The sequence below is a fragment of the Salvia splendens genome, chromosome 7 (genome assembly GCF_004379255.2).
Source record: "Salvia splendens isolate huo1 chromosome 7, SspV2, whole genome shotgun sequence".
Classification (NCBI taxonomy): domain Eukaryota; kingdom Viridiplantae; phylum Streptophyta; class Magnoliopsida; order Lamiales; family Lamiaceae; genus Salvia; species Salvia splendens.
In genome coordinates, this window is record NC_056038.1 from 35047222 (window position 1) to 35070084 (window position 22863).

The 22863-nt window shown below is 40.4% G+C and overlaps 2 protein-coding genes across 5 annotated transcripts; both read left to right on the top strand.

Moving 5' to 3' along the window:
- Positions 1-13906: 13906 nt before the first annotated feature.
- Positions 13907-15471, top strand: LOC121741998 (peroxisomal and mitochondrial division factor 2-like). The gene is made up of 2 exons (XM_042135006.1): positions 13907-13999; positions 14307-15471. Exon 2 carries the CDS (start codon positions 14316-14318, stop codon positions 15186-15188), a length of 873 nt encoding a protein of 290 aa, XP_041990940.1. The 5' UTR covers positions 13907-13999; positions 14307-14315; the 3' UTR covers positions 15189-15471.
- Positions 15472-18324: 2853 nt separating this feature from the next.
- LOC121811280 (zinc finger BED domain-containing protein RICESLEEPER 1-like) lies at positions 18325-22068 on the top strand. Of its 4 annotated transcripts, none has more exons than XR_006052520.1 (5): positions 18325-18452; positions 18993-20962; positions 21042-21095; positions 21188-21377; positions 21766-22068. XR_006052520.1 is itself a non-coding variant. In XM_042212107.1 (4 exons), the coding sequence occupies exons 2-3, from the start codon at positions 19009-19011 to the stop codon at positions 21083-21085; spliced, it is 1998 nt and encodes a 665-aa protein (XP_042068041.1). In that variant the 5' UTR covers positions 18325-18452; positions 18993-19008; the 3' UTR covers positions 21086-21095; positions 21183-21646. The 4 variants fall into 4 exon arrangements, 2 of the variants coding, with proteins under 2 accessions (XP_042068041.1, XP_042068040.1); XR_006052521.1 differs by having other exon boundaries at positions 21774-22068; XM_042212107.1 differs by lacking the exon at positions 21766-22068 and having other exon boundaries at positions 21183-21646.
- Positions 22069-22863: the final 795 nt, after the last annotated feature.

The following is a 22863-nucleotide window of genomic DNA, read 5'->3' on the forward strand; positions in this document are numbered from 1 at the left end:
TTGTGTCAAGTATGAATAATTCCTTTAGTTTTTTGGTTATTTTGCTCTTAAAGAGATGTAGAAACCTAAACTTCAAATTCTTCAATTTCATTTGTATAGATGTTTCTTGATTAGTTTCTTTGATTTTCTGTTTTAATTGTCGTGTCCAGCGAAATATTTAACTTTTTGCTTAATATTTTCTCCTATCAATGCTAATTTGTATTGATATTCTACGTTAATTGTCTTAAAGATGGTAATCGAGAGAGGCGAGATGGCTATACATATTGAGAGAGTTTGGGAGTAGAAGAAGATTGAATATTTGTATATTTTTGTGTTGTGTTTTCAACGTTTTACACCCCTCATTATATAGGGAAGATAGTGTCCCTAATTATGGAAAACATATCAACCTATTCTAGGATACAATATTATTCACATATTCCTAGTCAATCAATTATTCCCCAAATTTTCTCCTTCTATCACTGATTCCTCCTTTAATTCTATTGATTTTGTTTGACACTTCCCCTCAAGTTGAGCAACGGTATCTCCGATACTCAATTTGTCCAAAATTTTCTTGAAGACTTTGGGATGAACAACTTTAGTCAAGATGCAAGTTGTTCTTCGGACCGAACAAAGGGAAATTCTATGATCCCCCCTCGAGCTTCTCCTTGATGAAGTGATGATCAACTTCAACATGTTTGGTTCGGTCATGTTGCCCTGGATTCTCTGCAATACTGATTGCGGCCTTGTTATCACAGAACAGTTGACTTTTCCGTGTAGGCGGAAAGCCAAGTTCTGTCAATAATCTCCTTAGCCAGATGATTTCCATTAGTCTACTTTTGATTCCTCGGAACTATGCCTCTGCACTTAATAGAACTGCCACCTTTTGCTTCTTACTTCTCCAAGTGACCAAGTTCCCTCCAATAAAGGTGAAGTAACCCCCAGTGGACCTTCTGTCAATAGGATTACTTGCCCAATCTGCATCTGTGTATCCTTCGATCTCCAATTTATCCTTCTTGGCTAAAAACACTCCATAGCCAATGGTTCCCTTCAGATATCTTACAATCCTCAACGCTACATCCATATGGTCGACTTGAGGTCGGTGCATGAATTGACTAACTATACCGACTGCATATGTGATATCTGGTCGGGTATGTGATAGGTACCAATCATTGGTATCGCTTTCGATCTGTAAGAGCAGCCCCTTCTTCTATCTTCAATCCATGATTAGGACTCATTGGAGTTTCAGCAGGTTTGCAATCCAACAATCCTATCTCTGCAAGTAGATCCAAGACATATTTTTTCTGTCTCAGAAATATCCCGTGCTTGGATCTCAACACCTCTATCCTAAGAAAATACTTTAATGCCCCTAAGTCATTCATTTCAAACTCTTTGAATAAGTTCTCCCTTAGGTTGTGGATTTCCTCTATGTCGTCTCCAGTAATAATCATGTCATCAACATAAATAATCAGACATGTTATCTTTCTATTCCTTCTTTTTTCTGAAGAGTGTATGATCTGAGAGGCTTTGTTTAAATCCGTGTTTGAACATTGCCTGGCAGCACCTTCCAAACCATATTCTAGGAGACTGCTTCACCCCATACAGAGTTTTTCTGAGGCGACATACTTGCCCGAGTCCGAAATCTTCAGAGAATCCAGGGGGGACTTCCATGTATACTTATTTGTTTTCCCCCAATTCACCATGTAGAAACGCATTTGTGAAATCGAATTGATGTAGAGGCCAATCCTTGCATGCTGCTACGGAAAGAAGTGCTCGAACAATGTCTAACTTGGCAACTGCGGAGAATGTCTCTTCATAATCTACTCCATATACCTGTGTGTATCCTTTGGCCACAAGTCTAGCCTTATATTTCTCGATTGACCCATCTGCACTCCTTTTTATAGTGAATATCCATTGACATCCAATTGGCTTCCTCCCTTTTGGCAATGTACACTTCTCTCATGTCTCATTTTTAATGAGAGCTTCAATTTCCTTTTTCATGGCCTCTCGCCAATGTTTATGTCTCGAGGCCTCCTCAAATGTTTGTGGAATCTCCTCTTCTTTATACATGGAGGCTTCAAATGCACGAGCCATTTCAGTGAGTTGGGTTTGTGTAATATTCGCCACCGCATATCTGGCCTTATTTTCTTTCCAGTCCTGAGAGTACCTCCGGGCAGGGATTCCCCTCGTGCTTCTATGGGCAATTTATATGGTGATTCCCTTGGGTGAGCATCTCTACCACTTGTTGACAGTTATCTCCACCATTCCTGTCAGGATTAGTATTCTCCACAATTACATTATCCATATCTGAACTATTTACCTTCGACATCGAAGATGGGGTTGATGGTTGAGCAGTGTCACCTAACTCCACGTTCTGTTCAGTGGGAGAAGACGGCTCGGCGGTACCACTACTTTCCTCTGTTGGACCGACTTCTGTGACAGGGCTTGACTTAAGCGTCGACTCTCCTCTGACTGGTTTCTCCTTTGACTAGGTAGCCAATTTAGTAGGTCACTAGTTATGGTCAGATGATATCTCCCCCTGACTACTAGATTGGTTGTAAAAGTATTCCCCTTTCACAAAATCACAATTCATAGTAGTGTGCATGTTGCCTGTAGTCGGATCATAGCACCGATACCCCTTCTGATTTTTTCCATACCCCAAAAAAACACATTTACGAGCACATGGTGAAAATTTAGTACGGTCATGTTTAAGAATATGGACAAATACTGAACAACCAAAGACCTTGGGCTCTAGGGAAAGAGAGGAAGATAGCTCGAAGTGTGTGGAAAAAATATCTAAGGGTGACTTGAAGTCTAGAATCCCAATGGGTAGGCGGTTCATGAGGTAGACTGAAGTGGCTATGGCTTCAGGCCAAAAAGTTCTCGTTATTTTTTACTCGATCAAGAGAGCTCTAGTAATCTCAAGGATGTACATATTTTTCCTTTCTATTACCCCGTTTTGTTCTGGAGTGTAGGGACACGAGGTTTGGTGGACTAGACCATTCTGTCGAAAAAAGTCTTGCATTTTCGTATTCATAAATTCTCCCCCATTATCCGACCTAAGGATTTGGATTTTGTGGTTATACTGGGTTTGGATGAGAGAGTAAAAAGTAGTGAATTTTTCAAACACGTCTGATTTATTTTTAAGAAATATACCAAAGTCATACGAGAATAATCATCCACAAATAACAGAAAATAACGAAATCCTTATTCCCCAGTAATTGGTGCCGGGCCCCAAACATCAGAGTGAATCAAAGCAAAAGGAGTTTTCATTCAAGAATTGTTCAACTTAAATGAATGTCTGTGGCTTTTGGCCAATAAACAAGTTTCACAATGAAAGGAATGCATAGAAGCAACTAAATTAGGATAAAGTAGACGAAGATATCCTATAGATGAGTGTCCTAACCGACGATGCCAAAGCCAAGACTGTCTTTCAGTTGGTCAGTGAGTCAGCATTGCAGTACTCTGTTGAGCTATCTCGTCCACATAGTACAACCCGTTTCGCTCAGTGCCACGGTCAACTATCGTCCCCGTCTTATATCCTATAACATACAAAATTGCGGTTGCATTAGTAACTTGCAGTTCAATTCCTTAGTCACATGACTAACGGATAGCAACTTATGTGACAATGATGGAGCATAAAGGCAGTTAGATAGGCATAAAGTGGGGGAAACATTAATGGTTCCCGCTCCTTGGACTGGCGCTAGGTCCCCACTGGCTGTTTGTACATAGGTTTTGCTAGTTTTCAGTTTGGTTAAGAAGCCTGAGGCATCAAATGATATTGTGTCGGTAGCCCCACAATTGAATATCCATTGGGTGTCTTTGGCATCTGATTGTGAGGTAGAGGAACATGCCAATGCTTCAAGGGAATTTTTGCACGGAATTGAGGGCTGAAATTTTTGGGTCTGGGGTGCAATTTGTAGAGTTTTGGCAGTTTGGGCGTTATTTTGTGACTAGCCATTTTTCTGGGGGTCAATGTGGTATTTTTGGAAGTTCTGGGGCTGATTTCGAGGTAATTTGGGAGGAGGGGGTTGGTTTCAGAATTTCTGGAATGTCTGGGGTGGTTTTGAGAGTAAATGGGGTTTAATATTTAAATTTGGGAATGTAGAGGGGTCAGATTGAGATTATGGGAAATTTGGGATATTTGAGGGAAATAAATCCCTTTTCTTTGTAACCCTAGCCGTCGACCCCAAATTGGGGAAACCTTAGCGCCGCCCTGTCCATCGTCGAGACTCACCGTCTCCTCACCGCCGGTGGCGAGAATCTCCGATGTATTACCTTCGGACTATGTCCTTGCCACAGAGACTGATGCGATTGCCGATTTCTCCTCGTTTTAGTTCTTGCCTCCACCTGCTCCCGATGGGCCAACGCCGCCCGCCGGTTTCTCGGCGTAGGTGGCTCGGTCCATGGCGACTGCTGCTGATGCCCTACTGCCTCCATTGTTTCAATTTGAATTTTGAGTTTGTCGGGCCTTCTTCATTTCTTCCCACCACTCTGGGAACTCATGGACGTGGAAGCATGAATCTTTGGTATGTTTCTTGCCTCCACAATGACTACACACTAATTTGGACTTGTCCCCCTCTTTCCGGTAGCCATGGTTGCGTGGTGGTGGTTGGTGATTCTGGGTGGTTCGACTCATGTTGAAAACGGCGAGGTCGACTCCTATTCCGGATTCTTTGGGTGGTTCCGGGTTCATCAGTTTGGCATTTACCACTTCTCGTCTGACCATTCCGTATGCCTTCCTTCCTATTAGTATTGGATCCATGTTCAATATCTCCCTTTTGATCTTGTCGTACTAATCGTCTAACTCCCAGACGAATTGGTACAGGCGATGCCTTTGAGTGTTCTAGTTGTATTTTTCAATGCTTGAAGGAGTATCCATTGGGTTTGGATCACGGGTGTCGATTGAAATCCATAGATCCTGAAGCTTCTGCCATAAATTTTCTAATGACAGATTTCCTTGTTTCAAAATATATGCTTGTCTGTGCAGGTCTGAAATTTGGAACTGATCGGCGCCGCTTCCATATGTAGTGGTCAGACTCTCCCATAAGTCCTGAGCCGTTGCATATTGGGATACCTCGTTCTCGAGGCTGGCGGCGATGTTGCTTATAATCCAGTTGAAGCAACAATCATCTCGTTGCTGCCATCGATCGAAGTGTGGGTCAGTCGGTGGAGGGGGGTCTGTGATGCACTTTTTATTAGCACTAAAAATACCTGCAAGTATACATGGTAGATCTAGTATAGCTAAAGGTCAGTACCAGGATATCGAACAAGGGAAATATAATTGCAACTGACTATCATGTACTAAGCGCCATATACTATCTAGAGAAACAAGAGATTTGGTTTAACTAAGCAAAAACAAATAAAATAAAGCAAATAAATTAGGCAAATAGGGCCAAGAATAGTGGTTTCACAATTATGGTTATACGAATTCCAACTACAACACCCTAGCACAGTTCATACTTCGATAGAACGAGTCACATAAGTTTTGCCCATGCGGCACAAGCGTAGATTACTAACACTAGGGGCGTCAATCCTAGATCCGTAACTCCCAAAAGCTCCTTAGACCCTTATAAAGTCCCCACTCTTAATTAATAGTGCCGTTTTAAGGGAAGCTAATTGTAGTGTCTACTAAGTGGATCTAACTTGCCAACCTCCTCTCACGATTATGTAGCAAGTTATATTAAATCATCACCGAATGTGTCACTCAAACGTGAAGTATTATAGAACAACTTAGGGAAGAAACGAAGTAAAAACAAAACAGATATTAAATAGAAAACGGAGTTGTATAAACCAACAAAAGTTATTAACACATCCAAAGAAGTCTTATAGTTTAGCTACTTATAGACAAATAGCAAAAACTACAAATTAAAGCACAAAACATAAAGAAAACGCAAATAAAACCCAATGATGAATTGTTGTACAATCTTTAGTCTTCTCTTGTCTTACTCCAATCTCCAAGAATGGTGATGGAATGATGGATGTGGGAATTAGGGTTAGAGAATGGAGGGGGAGCCATGAAGGCTCTCCTTTTTGGGGGCTATGAATTGGTGAATTCTATGAATTAGGTTATGGGGTATTCTATGAATTATATGAATCTCCAAGTAATAGTAAATATGGAATTTTCGTGCCCCATAGGTTAAGGAAAAGATTTTGCTTCACAAGGTAATGTCTTCTTTCCTTCTTTCAATTTCTGCCACCAACTCTGCATTTGACAGCTTTGCGCGACTTTGATAGAACAGTCATAACTTTCACCATAGAACTCCGATTGAGATGATCAAGGTATCACCGCGAAGCTCTTTCGAAGAAAAAGAGAATGACATGTAGAACACTCTGATCGGACTTCAGGACCGCCGGTAAATTGAGTTTGAACACAGGCTGTCGTGAGCGACCGGCCAAGCGGGCTGCTGTACAGTTCCAGAACTCTCTGGACTCGTTGCAGTGGCCGCTGGGTTGCGCTTCAGTTCCAGCTTCCAGATTTGACATTTTTATGCTCTTTTCAGCTATATTGCACATTTTTCACAAAACACGTCAAAATACCAAAATGGAGAAAATATGCAAATAATGGACATGTAATGCAACTTTGACACTCAAAACGGACCAAAAAATGGCCTTAAAATAGTGCAAAATCCGAGCGTATCAGTTTGTAACTCCGATATATGAGACGCCAGACCTTTTCCACCAATGGCTCGTCTTATCAGTTTTACCCATAGGTGGTAATTATCCCCATTGAGTTTGTCCGTCAGGCGCACCTCACCTAACGATTCCAGGGACGAAGGTTGATGGTTGGAGGTTTTCTGAGACACATTTAGTCTCGTAAATTCAACGAATTGCTCGGCTGAGAGAGTTATTGATTAGTTGTTGTGAGGGGTTTCAGATTCAGAATCTGACATCTTGTTGCTTGGTTTTTTTTCAGGTTTCAAAAGGTCGAGAAAGGTACTCAAGACCGTGATGATATTTTTCCGAGTCTCAAGCCCGAATAAACCTGCTCTGATACCATCTTAAAGATGGTAATCAAGAGAGGCGAGATGGATATACATATTGAGAGAGTTTGGGAGTAGAAGAAGATTGAAGATTTGTATATTTCTGTGTTGTGTTTTCAACGTTTTACACCCCATTATATAGGGAAGATAGTGTCCCTAATTATGGAAAACATATCAACCTATTCTAGGATACAATATTATTCACATATTCTTAGTCAATCAATTATTCCCAAATCTTCTCCTTCTATCGCTGATTATTCCTCCTTTAATTCCATTGATTTTGTTTGACAAATTGTTGTTTCCAGCAAGTATTTACTTTATTAGTAATATTTTCTCCTTTTTTTTGTTGCTTTAATTTTGGTGGTTTTAAGGATCAAAATGTCTGATGAAACAGCGATCAACATAGCTCAGCTGGTTGAAACTGCTGGGGATGACGATTCGCCAAAACTCTCAGTTCATCAAAAGATTAGTGATCTTCAGAGTGAAAAGGCGAGGATTACACAGCAACATGAAGATTACAGGAAAAAGATCGATGAACTGGACAAGGCGGTTCAAAAAGCTGACGAGTTGAAGAGATTATCCGAAGACTTGAACACGCGTTTGGGAGACCTGGAGAGGGATGTTGCAGACATAGATAGGGGTCAAGCAGACTTGGAGAGGGGAAAAGAGACTTTATGAAGAATTGGGAGGAAGTGGAAGAGATGGCAAGGTGACCCATGATGAGTTCAATGCCATGATTATAGAGATACACTTGTTGCTGGCTCATACTCGGAAACTGGAGGAAGATGAAATCAGTTTGAGGTGTGAATCAGACGAGGAGGAGGAGGAGATTCAGAGCCTGAAAAGGGATTTGGAAGTGGTTTTGGAAAGCAATAAGGTTCTGGAGAAGTCGAGGAGAGGTGTGGAGGAGACAGCTGAGCAACTTAAAGATAAAATGAGTGCCCTTGAGATTGGTTTGGCCGATAAGGAAAAAGTGATCACCGAGCCTGAAGCGAAGGAAATGGAGGTTGCATAGAGTTTTATCAATGATGATGGTAGTTTGAAGGAGAAGAACTGGTTGGTTTCTGTTGTCTCAAGAATGATAGAAATCCATGGGTTCCATCCTAAAACCAATTGGTAATAGGAGGGGTGGCCCATTAAAATTATATAGTGATTTCAGGTCTATGTGAACACCAATGTGGGATAGTTATAAGCCAACACCCTCCCTCACACCGGAGTGGCCCATTAAAATTATATAGTGGTTTCAGGTCTATGTAAGTGACTCATTAGAATTATATAGTGGTTTCAGGTCTATGTGAACACCGATGTGGGATAGTTATAATTTTATATCTAGTTTCAATTGCCAACATCCTCCCTCAAACCCTTCAAGGTGAACTTGGAGGGGTTGGACTTTTTTTTTCTGATCGCTTGGACAACTGGCCCAATTTTTTTCCGATCGGTATGACCGCTTGCCCAAATTTTAAGCCCAGATATACTGCTGGGTCAGTTAAATTTGACCCACAGCCGTCGACCCGCTCTGATACCATGATAGAAATTCATGGGTTCCATCCTAGAACCAATTGGTGATAGGAGGAGTGACCCATTAAAATTATATAGTGGTTTCAGGTCTATGTGAACACCGATGTGAGATAGCTATAATTTTATATCTAGTTTCAATTGCCAACAAAGAAAACACTTATTCAAGCACTCTTAGAAGCTCGGTTGTTGGGAGACTTTTGATTGTGTGTTTGTGGAGTTTGGTATATCAGTTTTATGTGTTTGTAATGTTTATATCCCACTTTTGACTATATTCTACCAGTCTTGAAATGAACTATTAGCTCTATATCACATATTGCCTATATTCTACCAAGTCTTTAAATTTGAAATATTATTACATTTGGGAAAAGTATTGCACTTTAAATGCTAATAGTATGTTTCTTGTTTCATGGTGTTTCTGTGATGGGAAGTAAATCGTGAGAGATGAATATTTACTATTTAGAGTGGAATCCCAAATATGAATATTTAGATAGCAAAGTGTATAAATGCTTCTACTTGGGTTGATTATGCATCATTTATGCCATATATTTTGCTTTTTCATAGGGTTTGATTATGCATTATTTTATGCCATACATTTTGCTTTTTCACAGGGTTTGATTATGGATCATATCTTCCCGTATTAATGCCACTCCTTGTGATGGAGAAACGCTATTTGACAGACTATAATATGACCAAATAGTGTTACTCTTTTGTGACGTCATCAACTTCTAATTAAAACAAAATTTCAAAACTATAAGAGCATCCGCAGCGGCGGACGTCCCGGCAGACACCGCAGATCCGCGGCTTTCCGACGACGTCTGTCGTGACGTCCGCCATTGCGGGTTCCCGACGGATGTCCCGGCGGATGTCCCAATTTTTAATTAAAAAAACTCTATATATACAGCTCGTTGAACTTCATTTCATTCGCACCACTTGTTTTAACGAGTCTCTCTCTCTACGTTTCTTTTATATATCCAAAATGGCTAGTGGTAGTGGTAGTGGTGCTGATGGTAGTGGTGCGGGCGGTAGTGGTGGGGGTACTGATGACGTACGCCGGCGAATTAAAGAACAGTTGTGGGCCGTTACGTCCAGGGATATAAACCGTGCGATACAAGCCCCCTTGCAGCCGGCGGTACCTTGACATCCATCGTCAAACTATAGTACCCCGGGACCACATCGCTGCACACCGTCGGTTGTATGAGGAATATCCGTAGCCGCGGTTTGGGGAGAACATGTTCCGGCAACGTTTTAGGATGCATCGTCCGCTATTTCTGCGTATCGTGGGCGCTTTAGAGCGTCGATACGAGTATTTCAGGATGAGGGAGGATGCGGTTGGTAAACTCGGCCACACGCCCATATAGAAGTGCACTGCCGCAATCAGGTAGCTGGCATATGGAGGTGCGGCTAACATGTTCGATGAGTACCTCCACATCGGCGAGACGACTGCCTGCGAATGTCTGATGTATTTTTGTGAGGGCGTTAGGGAGATATTCGGGGATAGGTATCTTCGGAAGCCTACCCCCGAAGATTTCCAGACTCTGATGGATATGCACGGGAGTCAGCACGGGTTTCCGAGAATGTTGGGCAGCATAGATTGTATGCATTGGGAGTGGAAGAACTGCCCCGCCGCCTGGAAAGGGGTGTTCACTACCGGTTTCAAGGGCAAGAATCCCACGATGATCCTTGAAGCGGTAGCTGACTACCGGCTGTGGATTTGACATGTGTATTTTGGAGTAGCCGGATCGAACAACGACATCAACGTCCTCCAGTCTCGCTCTCGCCCCTTTTCAACAACCAGTGCATGGGTGTTGGTCCGGCAGTCTGTTTCGTCGCCAACGGTAACCAGTACAATATGAGCTATTATTTGGCGGATGGGTTATACCCTATGTGGCCCGTCTTTGTGAAGACGATCAGATGCGCAACAGACGAAAATAAGATCTATTTTGCCGGTCGTCAGGAGGCAGCGCGCAAGGATGTGGAGCGGGCATTTGGTGTGCTCCAGGCTCGATGGGCGGCAGTGAAGGGTCCATCACGGCTGTTGTATATTGACAGGATCGATGATATCATGTACGCATGTATTATCATGCACAACATGATTGTCGAAGATGAAGGTCTAGCACTAACTGATTGGGCCAATGATGATGTTGATGCTGCCGGTCCAAGCCACGGCGTGGCCACCGCCAATATACGTATGGGGATACCCATGAAGAGGCCGATCGAGTCCGTGCATTTGCCGACATGCGCCAACGACAAGCCCATATTCAACCCCAGAACGATATAATTGAAGAGCTATGGACGCGGAGGGATCGTCGTTGATATTTATAATGTAATTTGTTTAGACATTTTTTTGTTGAAATGTAATTTTTTTATTTTTTTTATTTAATGAAATTATCATTGCACTTTCTCCGTCCGTATTCGTGTCGAAATTTTAATTCCGTAAATTGTTTAATTTAGTGAATTTGTATATTTTTATTACTGTGGATGTCCGTGGAGATGTTCTTAGGGATGTCCGTCATTGTGCAGTAGGATATCCTTATGACGTAGCAGTGCAGTGGGATATCCTTATGACGTGGCAGGAGGTATTTTTGGGAAGTCCGTCGGGATGTATGCTGGGACATCCGTCCTCTTGTGGATGGTCTAAGAGTTTGAAACATGTAGCGTTTATTGTTAACAAAAGACGCAAAATTACATTAAGTTGAATGCCATAAATTCAGCCAAACGACTGACTGGAGTTGTTCACTATATCAATATAAAAAAAACTACTAGCTTTTAAATTTCTTTACTTGTAATGTACGATATTCCTTTGATCATTTCTATCAATACACATATATGTTACATGCATATAAATATACTCAATTAGATAATTTTCCACAATATTATGAATTTTTATATAAAAAACAGAGGCTGTGTTTTGATCATATTAAGAAGAGAGTCAACATATAGCGATAATGCATAGTAACTTAGGAACAATAATCTTTTCTCTTTTGCAAATAAATACTAATGTTTTTCTTTTGTATTTTGAGACCATCAATTGTAGTATTTGATTAGCATATTCATTTTTTAAAATAGTATTATTTCATATATTAATATACTACAAAAATAGTACTAGTATTAAAATTAAATTACACTGTTTTGAAAAATAAATGGAATATGAGTACAATACATTAATCTTATAATTAAATGTAAGTGAAATAAAATAATAGAGCATAAAAAATTTATGTAGTATTTATTTTAATAAAAATAAAATACTAGTATTTTATTATTGGAACACTATTATGGGGGTGTTCGGTTTGCAAGATTGTATCCGAGATTAAATTTGTAGTGTATTTGGTTCATGAGATTCAATGCCACAACTCAATCTTAGATAGATAATCATGAGATAATTAGTCATAGTTAATCCTATATGATTAAAATAATTTCACAACTCAATCCTAAATTGTATCTTGGTATTATTTTATTTTGGAAACCGAACATCACCTAATATGATATATGAAACTTTAATGACCGATAATGATGCAATCTGTATTTAATTTAATACACCTTAAGAGCATCCACTATATGGGCGGCGCGCCGGCCGCCCACGAACCGCCGTCGTCGCGCCTACTTGTAGCGTGGGAAGCGTCCGTCCCGAGGCGGACGCATTTTTTGGGGCGGAAGGCCCATCGCCGAGAAGGCGCCGAGGACGCGCTGGCCTATAGTGCGCGGGTCATCGGCGCGCCGGCAGAGGCCGAACACTTTTTTTTAATTATTTTTGAAAATTTTATTATAAATACCACTCCTCCACACACATCTTCACACTCCATCCATTCATCCACTCTCAAAATTTTCACTCTCTAAAAATGCACGGTGGAAAAGACGAATCACTCGGCTTTGACGAATCGGGATATGGCGACTATCCTCCTTCTCAGCCGTGGGGATCGAGTCAAACTCGCCCTATTCAGAGGAATTTGGGTCGCTCGGCATTTGGAGATTACAAACCCAACATGAACGCTCTTAACCAACCGCGACCGGAGACCCATTTCCAATCCAACCAATCTCCTTTCACCGATGCAGATAGATTCGCACTAGAGCAGATGATGGGGTTTGTTTGAGTCCGGGATTACCAGATACTCCGCCAGCCCGTGTGGATACGCCCGTTCTGACGAGAGTCGGCGGGTTCGGTGGGGCGGGTGGAAGCAGCGGCAGGGGAGGAGGAGGTAGCGGCAGCGGCGGTGGCGAGGGCAGCGAGGCAACGGGGCCGGCGGTAAACGGTCCACGCACTACACCAAAGCGGAGTCCATTGTTGTGGCGAGGGCGTGGGATGCAGTCACATCGGACCCCATAGTGGGCACCGATCAGACAGAGCCTAGCTTTTGGAAGCGCGTCCTGTTGGCATACAACGAGTTCAATCCGAGAGGCGCCAAACCGCGTGACTCGGAACAGCTCCGCAAAAAGTGGTCTAGGATTCTGAGAGCCACCAAGAGGTTTGCGGGCATATAGGAGAACAACCCGCTCCCAATTCAACATGGAAGGCTGGCCGAAGTTCAACTCCTGGGAGGAGTATCTCGTTCTCGAGAACTGCCCGAAATTCAAGGCCATCTGTGAGGAGGAGAGGGGGACAGGTCCTGGGGCGAAGCGAACTAGACACAACATAGCCGAGGACTACAACAGCGGCAGTGGCTCGCAATCAATCGACCTCAACAACGCCCAAACGGAAGAGCCCTCCGCTACACACTCTAGGCGCCCACACCCTCCGGGCCAACATGCCTCTATCTGAGGGCTAGAGTGACTGCAAGTTCCTCCCGCCTCTCGTCGGCCGCGTCTGGATCGCGCATCTCGCAACCCGCCCCTATACCGCACTCCGTGGGCACTGGTCCCCACGAGGTCTTGCAGAGGAACCTTGATGTGCAGTTGATGAAACAACTGCAAGAAAACTGTCGTTTCTACGAAACCGCGACCGACCCGATCACCAAGGATATATACTACGCGCTCATGTGTCGGATCAAGGATCAGCTGGGGTTGTCTGGGGTTGGGGCAGCGCCGGGGGGCGGCGAGCGGCAGCGGGGAGGAGGGGAGGAGAGGAGGCGGAATCCGACTCGGCCACCGAGTAGACGGTGGCGGAGTTTTTATTTGTATATTTTTTTAAATGTTCGTTGAATAATTTTACCGTTTCCGTAATAGAACGAATATTTGGTCCCAATACTTTTTTTAATTATTTACATTCAGATAATTTTAATTAGAATTGAATTAAAATATAAAAATAAAATAAAATGAAAAGTGGTTTAAAAAAGTGTCCACTATTACTATAAACATTTTTTTTGTGGGCGCGGACAAATAAGAAGTGATTATGGATAAAATAAAGTGACGGGACTATTGGAAGTGTCCAAACATCCTGGTTTTATAACTGAGTATTTGAAAAGCGCATCATTGCCTTTTCGCACGTGCTACGCATAATTCAGTCAAATTGGTTTCAAAATAAATATTTTCCAATAAAAATCTCAAACCCTAATTTCGCTGAAACATTTCCAACTCTTCCGCAAGAATACGTATGCGTGCTGTGCTTCCTTGCTCTTCCAATTTCAGAGCAATTCTCAGAAATGAATTAATTAAATATTGGAAATTCCTTTGTTTTTTTGTTCGTTATTTTGTTCTTCACTGCGATCCTTTTTGTACTCTGTTTGGCTTTATATAGCATAAACTTCTGATTGTTGTTGTTAAGTTGGATGATGAATTCATTTGATGTTTCTTAATTAGTTTCTTGAAATTCTGCTTTAGTTGTTGTTTCCAGCGAAGTATTTGATTTGATTTATTCATATTTCTCCTTTTTTGTTGGCTAATTTTTCGGGGTTTTAGGAATCATAAATGGCTGATGAAACAATTGTCAACGGAGAATTTTCTGATGTTAAGTCCGTGGAAATTTCTGAGGGTGATGATTCCCCAAAGATTTTAAGTCTTACTCAGAAAATCAGTGATCTCGAGCGTGAAAATGGGAAAATTATCCAGCAAAATGAGGATTACAGGCAGAAAATCGATGAACTGAAGGCATCGATTGAAGAAGTGAGCGGTGAGATTGTAGAGGGTAAGAAAGAGTTGGGAGAATTGCGGTCGGAGAATAGGGCGTTGGGTGCAGTGGCAGCTCGAGCAGCAGATCTGGAAGGCGAGGTGTCGAGGCTGCAGCATGATTTGGTGTCCGCGATGAGTGATCTGCAGGAATCGAATGCTGAAATCTCCAACTTGAAGAGGGATTTGGAGGGGGTGATAGAGAGGGAGAAGGCGAAGGATGTTGAGTTGGATGCTGTGGGGAAGGAGAGGGACTTGTTGCTGGCTAAGGTTCGGAAACTGGAGGAAGAGGAAATCAGTTTCAGGGGTGAATCGGAGGGGAAGGAGAAGGAGATTCGGTTCTTGAAAAAGGATCTTGAGGAGTTGGAAGTGGTTTTGGAAAGCAATAACGTTCTGGAGAAGCTGAGGACCGGTTTGGAGAAGACGGTTGAGCAGCTGTCGGAGAAAATCAGCTCCCTAGAGACTAGTTTGGACGATAAGCAGAAGGTGATCACTGGGTTTGAAGCGAAGGAAAGAGCGGTTGCAGAAAGCTTTATCAATGGCGATGCTTTGCTTCACGCTGAAACGAGGGATTGCTTCAAGGAAAAGAACTGGCTGGTGGTCGGAGGTTTGACCGTTGCTGCAGCTGCTGTTGTGGGGGTGGCGTGCTACACACGTGCCTCGAGAAAACACTGATTTGAAGAACACGCGTAGATGCTCTGTTGCTGGAGGCAGTTAGAGGTTAGGATGATTTGAACATGAATCTACCCTGAATTGATGAGGATGAGTTTCAATTTTGATGTTGATTTTGTGTTGATGGAGCTTTGTTATATACTACCATCAGTTTTATGTGTTTGGTTGAATTTGTTGTGGAATAATGCTTGATGAAACTGCATCTATCAAGTGTTAGTTTCTATATTCCCACGTTGGCTGTATTGTATGAAGTCTTGAAATTTGGAATATTATTACATTTTAGAAATGCATTGCACTTTACTTGAGTTTGATTATGCATTATGCTTATAACTTTGATAATGATGTTATATTGCACCTCTTCTCTTGCTAAACTAGATGGATTCTTTAAATGATCATCCCTGTTTTGATTTGGCATGGTTGTCGTATTTGAGTGAGGACACGGGATTGGAGTCGTTAGCTGTCGTATATTTGGGGGTGTTCAGTTACTCGAGATTATCTCTTTTCGAAAGCCATCAAGATTTTTAACCCCTTTTAGGCCAAATGCTGCATATCACTACGAAAAAAGTGGAGTTTATCGACGGATTTGCTGTAAAATCACCGACCGAGAACTTTCCAGACGGGCGTTGGCGCGATGCTTGGCGCCAAAGTTCCGATAATATATGTAAAAGAATATAAACATATGTTGTTGGTAGGAGGGAATGGAGCAATTGGTCTGGAAATTGAAATGCATTTTAAATATTTATCATAAAGTTGCCATAATATATGGGATTTGTAAGAAACGAAATTATAGCTCCGATTATTCGAAGACTTAGTTCATCAAATTATTGATATGTAGCATAATGTTGAAACAAAATAATTAAGATAATAAACTGTACTAAATTATAGCAAAGCTGTAATAATATGTAATCCATTATTAATATTCAACATATATTGATATAGTTCTAAATGTGGGTGGGTGTATTGAATCTGAATATGCAAACTCTTGCAAATACGTAAATCAGATTAAGGAAAATAAAATAATAATAATAAAAGGAATATTTGTTGGTTCCGGAGTATAATGAAATCAATATATTATTAAGATTATTGTTGTGACATCAATTATAGGTATAAGGCCATCCAATACGCTGTCTCTATACCGTCCCTTAACTACTATTTGACCACTATTTGAGGGCCCCACTGTCCTTTTTTCCTCCATCCCTTAACTAAGGGACGGAACCTGCAACGCTCCGTCCCTTAACCGTCCCTTATTCCGTCCCTTAATTACTATTCATTCAATTTCATTTTTTATTTTTTCTCACAACTCAATTCAATTAAAACAAACACACTTTATTAAAAAGCACACAACATAAAAAAAAACACACAACATAATTTAAAATTCTGGTCAGGTAACTTTAAACCATACAAATTAAACCATAAATTTACCCCAATTTGCAACTGCCTCTATGAGCATTAGTTTTGGCATAATCCAATAAGTAGTCTCGTGGGACAATTGCAAACATGTAGTAAAATTACAGTTGAATTTGCAGGGTTTAAACGTTATGCGACGATATTTTCAATGGCACTTTCCCTTAATTTTAATACTTTAAAATATAACTGAATTGATATAGATATGCATCAATGAGAGCAATACAGAGAAATGGCTGCTGACATATTGGGTTCTCTACTCCTACGTTACATTATTTGAGATCTTATGTTGGAAGATCCTTCAACGGTAATAACATTTTTCAATTTCTTCATAAACAAGAAAACAAAATACTCCATACTTATACAAATGAGTTATATAACTATATCATACTGTAGGGTTATGATCACTAAATTTTGGAACTACGTCGGCCAAAAACAACGGCATTCCTAACTCATTCTAGAATTCTCTACATAATTCTTTGATATACTAAATATCTAGATTTGTCTCTATAAAAATCTAGATATTTTCTTAAATAATATTTATAATCTAGAGAATTCTCCTAAAATGTCTAGATATTTGTACAATATTTAAATATTTCCATTACAAAATCAAGTCTATTTATTACTCCACATTCTATCAGTATTTAACCTTGCTTTGAGTAACTGACTCTACTTCCATTTCTTGAACGCCCTCTGCATCCACAGCCAATTCTTGAACGCCCTCCCCATGAGCAACTGCCCGGTACAGGCTGCTGCGGTCGATGTAAATTCCCGAGAATTCCCAATCCGAATCGGATGTAGCCTGCGGCGTCTCCTCATAAATGTACACCGGAAGAAGCTTGAACTCGTCGCCATTCCCAGAATCCAGGAAGAAGCCTGAACTCGTCGCCATTCCCAGAATCCAAACTTGAACTTGAACTAGACGTGGATTGCGCTGATTCAGTGTTATAACACGTTAAGCTTAGCTTCGCAAATTTGACTGATAACAAGTCAATTTCATCGTAAATATGTAGATCTTGCAACTTCACGGCTAATGCGTCCATGTCGCTCAAGAAAGTTGACTGTGCGACGGCAAGCCTTCGAAACACATTATTATCGAAATCGGAATTGAAATTCCCGAAACCGTGATTCTGAGCTTAGCAAATTCACGATCTAAATGCTCCATCGCTAAGAAACCTTGATGGAGGAATGAGAGAGGTAGGTTTTCAGTAGGAAAAGTTGGGGAACTATATATAAAATTAGTCTGAATTTTAATCAAATGTTTATTTAATTTTGATAAAAGGAGTCCAAAAAAAGAATTTTATCCCATTTATTTCTAACATCTCATTTTCTCATTTTCGACAATTTTTATGTCATTTGCACTCAAACTAGGTTAAGATGAATAATTAAATAGAAATCGGATTCAATCAAATAACGGTTTATGGCTGAACCAACAAATTTTTTCCGATTCAAAGCATTATTTCCACTTATTTTAGAGCCGGCTGAAACGATCCATATCATGAAACAACTCACAATTCATTTTATATATAAAAAGAATTACTTTCTTACTATATTATATTTTCAGATTTTAATAGTATCTCACAAGTCCCTTATCCACTAACAAAATTTATAACTAGAAGTAAAAGTGGTGGGCCTCATTTATGCAGATTCGAATCGATTGTGTCGGCCCAACAAGAAGCCCATTTAGGTACCGGTCGTCACCTTCGCCATAAAATTAGCTCCATTTTTCCGATTATCCTCTCCACCTTCTCTTTCCCTCACGCACTACACACAGCGTACGGAACAAATTCTCCCACCATCAATGCAACGCCATCTTTGCTATACATAATTCCAATTCGAGATTTTATTGCCTTCCGTTTCCCTGTAAGTTTGCTCGCTTTTTTTTCCTGATTTTGTGGCAGATTTGGGTGTTTTCATGTGTAATTTGTGTTTCTTACCCGAATTCCGAATTCTGTTTTTTCGTTTGGTTTATTCAGAGAATATAATGTGATTGATGGGTAACGGGTCGGTATTAGGGTTTATTTTATTTGAGTTTCCCGATTTGACCCATCTCGCTATAGCATAAACGGGTCGGATTGTTCTCGTGTTTAATCGGGTTATACAATTGGCCTTGTTATTTTACATCGCAACATGTTTTGCCTCCAAAATCTCAATTTAAGCTGATTGTGTATAGTTTCTCAGATTCTGGAAGTGTTCATTTTTCGTTATATAATTTATAATTTGTTTGTTTCTTTTTATCTGTTATATGCGATGATTGATTTCAAAATGGATCCTAATGAAAAATTGCTTTCTTTACTAGATTGATTATTAACTGGCTTTGTTTTGTTTTTATCTGCCAATTATTGAAGAATGAAGTGATTTTGTTTCCAACGTATGACTTCATGCATTGCCTTTGTTGAGTAGGTCAAGTTGTGAGCTGATGGAGATCACAGAAGAAGCGGTGATTGTCAATTCTAGTAGGTTGAAATCTGTTGTATGGAATGACTTCGACAGAGTTAAAAGAGGTGAAACTTTTGCGGCTATCTGTCGGCACTGTAAGAGAATACTCAGTGGGTCGAGTACCAGTGGGACATCTCATTTGAGGAATCATCTGATCAGGTGTCGCAGACGTTCAAACCATGATATAAGTCAATTGTTGACGAGGGGGAAGAGGAAGCAAACCACCCTAGCCATAACCAACTATAGTTATAATCAATCTGCGATGAAGAATGAGATGGTAACCGTTGCAAGTACAAGTTTTGAGCAAGGGGCGAAAGTCAGAAATATGGGCCCGGGAAGCTTAAATTTTGATCAAAGGCGGAGTCAGCTAGATCTTGCACGTATGATTATAATGCATGGATATCCCTTGGGTATGGTTGAGGATGTTGGCTTCAAGACATTTCTTCAAAACCTGCAACCCTTGTTTGATTTCGTGACAGTTAATGGAATTGAGGCTGACTGTATAGAGATCTATAAAAAGGAGAAGCAAAGAGTGTACGAGGAGTTGGATAAATTACCCGGGAAGGTCAGCCTTAGTGCTGACAGATGGGCTACTAATGGAGGCTCAGAGTATCTATGCTTGATAGCACATTACATTGATGATTCTTGGGAACTAAAGAAGAAAATTTTGAACTTTTTGTCTGTTGATACTTCTCAAGCAGAAGACATGCTCTCAGAATTGATCATGACAAGTCTTAGGAATTGGGATATCGACCGAAAGTTATTCTCATTGACTATTGATAATCGTCTCACATACGACAAAATTGTGTGTAGAATCAGAGACCAACTCTGTCAGCACAGGTTCCTCATGTGTGAAGGGCAATTATTTGATGTAAGATGTGCAGCAAGTACCGTGAAGTTATTGGTCCAAGATGTCCTGGAAACTTCACGTGAGATAACCAACAAAGTTCGTGAAACCATACAGTACATTAAAGGTTCTCGTGCAACACAAGAAAAATTCGATGAGATAGTGCAGTTAGTTGGCATCAATGGGCAGAAATGGCTGTCTACTGATAATCCATTTCAGTGGAACTCGACGTATGTGATGCTTGAGGCTGCTTTAGAGTACAAAGAAGCCTTTCCTCAGCTGCAAGAACATGACCCTGACTTTTCAATGTGTCCTTCTGGCATAGATTTTGACAGAATGAGGGGCATTACGAGCATCTTGAAGTTCTTTCATGAAGTCTCTAATGTCTTTGTTGGTCGCAAACATGTCACTGCAAATTCTTATTTTGCTGAGATTTGTGACATTCATTTACAGTTGATAGAATGGTGCCAGAAGTCAGATGACTTTATCAGCTCTTTGGCATTGAAATTGAAATCGAAATTTGATGAGTATTGGAAGAAATGCAGCTTGATTATGGCTATTGCAGCCATCTTGGATCCACGATTCAAGATGAAACTGGTGGAGTACTATTATCCCCAAATTTATGGTGATAGTGCTCCTGATTGCATAGACATTGTTTCAAATTGCATGAAAGCTCTTTACAGTGGTCATGCTATCTATTCACCTTTAGCTGCTCACGGTCAAAATTCATCTTCTGAAACTAATGGTAGTGTTGTTAAAGACAGACTTAGTGGGTTCGACAGATATCTCCATGAAACCTCAGTTAGCCAAAACACAAAATCAGACTTAGACAAGTATCTAGAGGAACCACTTTTCCCTCGTAGTGCTGATTTCAGTATATTAAACTGGTGGAAAGTCCATGAGCCAAGATATCCTGTGCTTTCCATGATGGCCCGCAACATATTGGGGATTCCAATATCAAAAGTTGCACTGGAATCCCTATTCGATACTGGAGATAGAGCCCTCGACCATTCTTGGGGTGCTGAGAAGTCTGATACTCTGCAAGCTTTGATGTGTTCTCAAGATTGGATGCGCAACGAAGTGGAAGGTAGATGCCTTCTACCATATTTTTTTTTTGTAATAATCATGCACTTGCTGCTCACATACTCTGCATTTTGTGGCAACAGATCCCAAACCTCCCGTCTTTGCCTTGCGCAGCGATGCAAATTAACAAAATTCTGGTATGGTCCTTTATACATGTTCCAGCTATGTTTTAAAGTGAATTTGTTTTCAGTATTTTTATTCTTGTTATTTTGAAAATTGCACAGTGCAGATCTCCAACTAGTTTTCGGGCAATGGATGATTGTGACCTCTCATCCAGATACAAAACTAGTCTTCGTCTATTTATTTTGGCCGCCTGTTTCAATGGCGAGACGAAAGGATAACATGAATGGAAAAGTGGTATTCATGTATATAATGAGGGATTCTTTGTGTTTCACCTGAAGATGTATCTGATATGCAAGGTACTGCATACGTACCGGATTTTTGTCAGAGTTCAATATGCAGGGTGATATAGCAAAAGTTCATATTCGTTCATATGCTTTAGCTATGTATACGATCTGTTAAGATAAGGTGGATGGCAATGGTTTCCAAACTTTTTACCATTTTTCCAATAATTTATCCCATTGTGCTTAACGTAGAGGTTTATTTTTACATTCCTTTGTCAGTTTCTAAATGTGTATTTAACCTTTTTGTTTAGAGCAATGGCTGGATACTAGTTTACTCGTTCTTACAATTTGTACTTTTCAACAATCAATTGTTCGAGCTTCATGCTCCTTTGAGTCAATAATAAGCACTAGTTGTTACATAGAAAATACATGTTTTGATACCTAACAAACACACTTGTAAAAGCCTCGCAGCTTCTTCGTGGAGATATGCTTACAGTGCTCGATCACCTACTACAACATCAGAGACAATGAAAAGGTCAGTGCATATAACCCCACCCCATGGATGCTTAAGAATTATTGGAGGTGGGCATGGGCACCCAAAGAAGGTGCAATATTAGTGTGACCTTTCCACTCCATTGTTTTCTTGTCTGCTTTCGTTTCCACGTACCTTTCGTTGCTTCCTTATTTATGTTAATACAAGCACTATGATTGTGCACATCTGGGAGAGCCCACCACTCTTAACCTCTAAATGCATACACTTTGGTTATGGAGATGTTGCTCAAGCAAGGTGGAAAGTGGGGACTCCTTTTCTTTTGCATTAATTGAAATTTGGTAGTTTTTCCATCTTTTGCTATGGGGAAAAAATCCTTTTTGTGCTTAGCATAACTGTCTATCCCTATTATGACATTTTTGTTAGTGCTTTCTTTGTAGAGTTATGCTTGTGTATTAAGTATTTGACTTGACCATTTTTAAGATTCTAATTTTGCCAATCCTGGTTTTATGATTTATATCACCTGAAACCTGAAAAAAGTGTGATTTGGTTCTTGGTTATGACCCAAAAGATGTGAATGAATGTGTTATTTAAGTAGGTTAGACCAATAAGTATATCCTAGAATTAGCCCCTAGTATGATATTGGTTGCACAACCAATAAAGTTGAGAAAGAGAATGGGTTATTACCACTTTATGTTCTCCTTCTCTCCACCTTTCAAATAATTCCTCATCTCAATGCCTCACTATTTTTGCTTGCCCATACATCTCTTTTTTCTCTCTCACACAAACACACTAAATAGGAGTATAGTAAATGCAATGTGGCAAAGTCACTTTTTCAACCTTTTGTTGCATATGATTTTTGTGGAGTTATTATTATCAATACTACTACTATTACTACTTGCGTATGGGCAGTTTAGTGTTAGTTCTTTAATGATAATGAGTGTTGTATTCAATTAATTTGAATATGAATCACTAACAATAATTTTGTTGGTCGTTGCGTCTTTGTCATAAAAGTTAAATTCGAATAAAAATAAGCAATTCTTGACAGTTGTTCATAAAAAGTTTTTGGAA